The sequence below is a fragment of the Nannochloropsis gaditana genome (genome assembly GCF_000240725.1).
Source record: "Nannochloropsis gaditana CCMP526 unplaced genomic scaffold scaffold244, whole genome shotgun sequence".
NCBI lineage: Eukaryota > Eustigmatophyceae > Eustigmatales > Monodopsidaceae > Microchloropsis > Microchloropsis gaditana.
In genome coordinates, this window is record NW_005803709.1 from 7,939 (window position 1) to 14,046 (window position 6,108).

The 6,108-nt window shown below is 53.1% G+C and overlaps 1 protein-coding gene across 1 annotated transcript; it reads right to left on the reverse strand.

The window, feature by feature from the left end:
• Positions 1-4,575: 4,575 nt before the first annotated feature.
• NGA_2014300 (s-adenosylmethionine mitochondrial carrier protein) lies at positions 4,576-5,905 on the reverse strand (the record flags this gene model as incomplete). Its single annotated transcript, XM_005855254.1, has 1 exon — positions 4,576-5,905. A coding segment is annotated over one exon (1,308 nt), but the record flags the coding sequence as incomplete, so codon positions are not given.
• Positions 5,906-6,108: the final 203 nt, after the last annotated feature.

Consider the following 6,108-nt stretch of genomic DNA (forward strand, 5'->3'; position numbering starts at 1 on the left):
CACCGCGAGGCTTGGACGCAGGAGATGTCGGTCAAGGAGCGATTCACCGTGCACCCCTCCGAGGTCCCCTCCATCCTGAACGGCACCTTCGACAAGGCCCCGCACGTGGCGAAGATGCGGGCCAAGGGTAAGTCGGACAAGGAAATGGAGGACTGGGACGTCCTGGTCACGGAGGTCTGCCAGGCAATCATCTGCAAGCAGCTCGTGCCCACGCTTCGCACCCAGTACATGCGCACGGCCTTCCAGATCCCCTTTGACGCGACGGTTCGCATCTCGCTGGACACGAATTTGTGCATGCTCACGGAGACGGGCCGGCTGGGGATGGAGAAGGACCGTTGGTTCCGCGACCCGTCCAAGCCGGTGCCCCGCAACGAGATCACCCGCTTCCCGCACGCCGTTTTGGAGGTGAAGCTCCAGCTCAAGGACGAGACCTCCAAGCCCCAGTGGGTCACGGATCTGCTTAATTCAGGTGGGTGCCAGTGCGGTGTGGCACACGCAGGCAGTCCAAGACCCTGTCCTCGGACGGCCCCTCTCGTCGTGCCTGTACCCCCCCCGTCTGACCCCACGCCCTCCCTCCCCCCTTCAACCTCTGCCAGGCATCCCTCGCGAGGTGCACAAATTCTCCAAGTTTATCCACGGGTGCGCCGTCCTGCTCCCCGAGGAGGTCCAGGCGATGCCGTACTGGATCGATGACCCCTCCCTTCGCGAGTCGATCGCCGCCTCGGGGTCGGAGGAGATCTTGGAGCCGGACGAGAACGGAGGGGAAGGAGGGAAAGGGGCGGGCGGGACCGCCTCCATGTTTTCGCACATGTTGCCGCATGGGAAAGAAGGGAAAGCGGCCAAGCTGGCGGAGGCGGCGAAGCGAAAGCCAGCCCCGACCCCGCGACGGGACAGCCAGACCCCCCTGCCTTCCCGCGCGCCCCCATCCAAGGGCCAGGCGTGGGCCACCCCTCTCCTGTCTTCCAAGGAAGAGGAGTACTACGAGGAGGACGAGGAGGAGGGACCGGGGTGCCTGGAGAGCACCTGTGGGGCCTGCTTCTCGTGGACGCTCCCCCCCGAGATGAACGCCCGCATGGCGCAGCAAAAGGTGGAGCCCAAGCTCTTCTTTGCCAACGAGCGCACCTTCATCCACTGGCTGAACATGGCCGTGACCATCTCCTCCCTGGGGGCTGCGGTCCTGGCCTTCTCCCCCGAGGACACCCTGAGTGAACTTTACGGGGTCATCCTTATGCCCGTGTCCCTCCTCTTCGCCATGTACGCCCTCCAAACCTACATCAGCCGCGGCTCCAAGATCCGCCTGCGAGAGCCGACACGTTGGGATGACCCCATGGGCCCGATTTTGCTGGGAACCGTCTTCACGGTGGCGCTCACGGCCCAGTTCTTTTTGAAACTGGCGCACGTGATGAAGCAGAACGGGGGGGCGTGAGCTGAGACCGAGGCCTACGGGCGGACAGGGCTCTGGATCCCGTCATGGGAGGACTGAGGGTAGACGGCTTAGAGGCAGCAAGGTCTTTTTGGGGGCAGTGGCAGGGTAGGATTGCGGAGGTAGGGTGAGGTAGAGGGTTCTGAGATCGACAGTGATGGTGTCCCTTGGCCGTGCAGGAGGGAGGGACGAAGGGGGGGCAAGGTCTGATGGAGTGGGAACGAACAAGTTAAAACTGAACGGTAGTATGGAGAGGCAAACGGGAATTTGGCGTTGGGTCAGAAGCTGGTGGTCGGTGGGATGAGCGTCGGAACGGTTAGCCCTTTATACCAGCGTGCTCGAGAGGGATCTTCGATAGAGTGACATGGAGGGGGGAAGTATTTCGGCGGGAGTAATCAGGTTAACGGACAAATTTCATATTCATGTCTTATCCAGTCGATGAAGCTTAGCGTTTTCGCCACCCTGTGGGCGTCAATTTTTTTTTGGCATCGTAACGCGCATTCCATAGTTCGTCAATCCTCTTTCTGTGGGCATAATAGATCTCTCCTCCTTGAGAATCGCCGCGTCAAAGGTCCAGAATCGCCGCGTCAAAGGTCCATTAATATAACCCTCTTTCAGCTTCTGGCAAAAGACCCCACGCTAACAAACCCTTGAGCATCGCACCCTATGTGTGCATCGCCGCCCTATCTACCCACCTCTCTCTTCCGATCTCTCGTTTGCACTACCTATTCCAGCTCGATTTTCCCCAACCGCAAAGCCTGCTGCATTGCCCCAACGAAAGACGCCACGGTGATCGTCCTCGGCGCGGCCAACAGCGCGTGGGCCAGCAGGGGAAGTTTTCGCAGGGCCCGTCCACTCGCCCCCTCTGTTTGCTCGACTAGGCGAATGAGTTCTAATCTTAGACTGCAAATCTGCCGTTGCTCTTGCTGCGCCATGACAGTGGCAGACGGAGGAGGGGAAGAGGGAGCGGAGACAGGGGAGCAAAAAGAGGAAGTGTCTGCTACCGTGCAGACTACAGATCCGGGAGCTTCGTCCGCCGGACTAGCAGGCTGAGAAAGAAAATCAAGCCGCTCGGGTAGGGGCACTGCGGGCGCCAAAATTTCCACCCGTATCAATTCGGATAGGACAGATCGCAATATAGCATACCGTCCGTCGGCCTCAGGCAGACCTACGTGGAGCTTCAAATCACATCTGTCTAGGAAGGCGGTGTCTAACGCCTGTGTGATATTACTTGTGGCTACGGTCAAAACGTTCCGAAAGGCCCGCAAGCGATCGATCTCCGTCAAGACCGCATTCACGACGCGGACGGCATCGCTCGGTTCGTTGCTTCCTTTTGCGAGAGCAATTTCGCGGGAGGCACAAATGGTCTCTACCTCGTCGATGGCCAGGAGAAATAGCGTTGCCGTTTCCTCTGCCACTTTCTCGCGAATGCTTCCGAATACTCGGCCGACTAAAGCACTACTTTCCCCAAAGAATTTTGAAAGTAACGCGTGCGCATTCACGCTCAAAAGCTCGACAGCCGCAAAACGGTCGCCATGTCGAATTGCCAGTTTCTGTGCCAGACCCCGGGCGAGAGATGTTTTTCCTGTCCCTGGAGCACCATACAGGAGGATAAGGCGGTTTCCACTCACTAAGGAAGGATCTACACCGGCGAGGGAAAAGTTCATGGCGCTTTCAGCGAGCGCCAGGAGCATTTGCTTGCTAGACGGGGCCACGTGAATGCTTTCCCAAACATTGAGGAGCTCGGGACACGGACATACGTAAGATGTGAAGGCTGCAGGACTCCAAGAGGCTGAGGAAGAGGAAGGTCCAGTCGCCGGGGACTCTGCATTGCTGTCCTGTCGATTCCCATGTGCCCCGTCCGTGTCCAAAGCAAAGTCCGTTCCGCCAACATGCTGACCCTCGAAGAGGGCATAAACGTGCACATGAGGCGTCGCTCTCCAGCTAGATATAGCGTTTTCATGATTTGTACTTCCCAGTTCAGTCACCACTAGGCTCTGAACGTGCTCATGCAAAAAGGGATCAAATGACGAGAAGTCAAGAAGAGGACCATGTCGATATACACGTATGTGAGCTTCTAAAAAGCCAAAAACGCGAGCTTTGACATCCGCAGGAGAGGCGACACTATCTGAAAAAAGACGAACTTCCAAATGAACGTCGATTTTTTTCATTGAGAGTGCCGCTGGAGAAAGCGTGGCAGAATTAGCAGGAATCGATAACAATGAGGAGGTCGGGTACGGAGATGGATTGAGGCTCAGAGTGCCTAGGCTCATGCTTGTCATATGATCTTTGTCGTCCTGTGATGAATTTGGACAAATTAGTAGCTCTTGCATGCAAACATTGGCGTTGCGATCTGGGATCAGGACATGCCTTATATTATGAGATGATGTATGATGAGACAGGAGGGGAAACTCTGGGGACGGATGCACGGAGGGTGGAAAAGAGCATAAAGCTGTACACCATGAATTAGAACAAGCATGTTTTCGAGGTATAATTACATTTCTTTTCGATCACAACATATGTGAAACATCAAATTGTGATCATAGAGGTGGTTGTCGTTTACAAAAATATGTGCCTGGCGGGCTTCTTTCTTGCCGACTCGAATCGGTTGCTTCCCAAGTCGGACTGCCTCTTTCGTGGTTGTAGCTCTGATCATGCATGCTCCTTCGCTTTCCCCCAAATATACAACAAAGAGACACACAGCTATGTTTGCATTCAAGGCCGCTAACACGAAAGACGTGCACTAGAAAGTTTGCATAATTTTAAAAAAAGTCAGCAATATTTTCGTGCGGTAGAGGGACATTTTACTTCCTCTTTCTATAAGTTCAACTTATCCTTTACACAATGGGAAACCTAAAGCGGCGAAAGTAGAGACCGAAATTCATTTGTGCACACACAAAATACCCAGTACAAGCATTCTTCATGAGGTGATTTTAAAAACCTGACTATGGTGTGATAGCACTCAATAAGTAGAATAAAGTGAATGACGAGAGGTGTCAAACGCAGATCGCCGGGGAGTACCCTTGTAAATGCGAGACCGCACACGACGAAGGGACCATTCACGGGTCTGATCCAGCAACATATGAAGGCAATTTAGAACAGGTACATATAATGTCTCAGGAATCCTAATCGACATGAATTTACACAATATTTGTCGATGCAGTGAAAAATTTCTTATTTCTTGGACCATTTCCCACTAAATGCCCCCTTGGTCAATTCGTACGATCCAAATTGGATAGCTCCACTTAAAAATGCACGCGTTAACCGGGGAAAAAGGCCACTAAATAATTTGGCCACTCCCTCCTCAGCCGCGATTTTGCGTGCCGTTTGCCATACTGAAGTCGTTGATGCCGGCGATACAGGAACATTGTCGTTTGTCAAAGCGGCCTCGTCGGTCATGATCCTCGTCCGAACTACATCCAATGGCGTAGACATAAGTTGGGCCACCGAACTGGCCGCTGAGCCCAGCACAGAGGATTCTAACGGATTCAGTTTGCGTGAAAACGACTTCTGTAATGCTTCGTAGACTACGAATTTGATGGCGTCTGTGGGAAACGCATAAGCAATGTTAGAAACATAGCCGCGATACAGACCTTCAAGGCCTTCTTGTTTCACAGCTTCGATGGTCCCACCGGCAGTGCTATCTATGAGGCCTGTTTGTTGCTGGGTTTTCAAAACTTCGGCAGGATTGCGAATGAGCCAGTAAGGTATATTCGCCGCGAATACAGCAGCAATGGTGGTGGCTTCCCTAAATTCGTTGCCAAATGAGTTCCTAGCTAGGCCTTTAAGGACGTCTTTGGTTGCAAAGAAAGCAGCCCCCGCTGGAGTCCCAACCAGTAGGGCAGGCCACACACCATCGTATAGATTCTTAAAAAGCTCCGCCGGTGCTTCGTTACCTTTTGAATATTGCAAACGAGTTTTCCACGTATCGATTGGATGAAGAAAAAGCTCCTTGCTTGCTCGTGATGCAGCACCACCAGCCAAGCCAGAAAGAAACTCCTGCAGAGGAGATGACTGTTCAGAACTTGTGTCCGATGCGTCTCGCCTCGGTGCTTCCTGTGCCTTGCCAGATGGCTCCGGTCGCGATACTTTCAGAGCAGGATCTGTTAGCGAAAGTCTTGTAGCAGCTTTTGCATTCGAAGGCCGGGAAATTAATGGCAACGGTGAAGAGTTTATGCTGCCGGCTAATATACACCCCAATGTCGCCACTGAAGCGGTCTTCAACAGGTTTCGCCGATCTACGCCAGCACTCTTATTTCTGATCTTCACAAAATAATCTTTACTTATGTCCAGATCGTTTGAATGTCTATGTCTTTTAAGCGGAGCACTGATTGGTATTTGTCGCACGCGGAAGTGAGAGTTACATTTTGGGGCCTCTCGTACTTTCTCGGCTGACGGAGAAATGAATGCCACGGACAAATCCATGACAGAGAACACGACGAGTCCAAGAAGAAGAGGAAAAGCATCGTATTTCATGCCTGTGTGATAAATAATGATGGAAGAAGGCATAGGTCTTGAGCGGTTGGTTTTCGCCTCGGCCCTGACTTACTTTTGTCGAATCCCGCTGACGAACAACCGATCGCGGTAGGGACAGGAGGTTATTATACTTATACCCCTTTCCCGAAACATATTCAACTTTAATTGATCATCCTTGCACGTTGTGACGGCAACTGTGTTATTTTTCC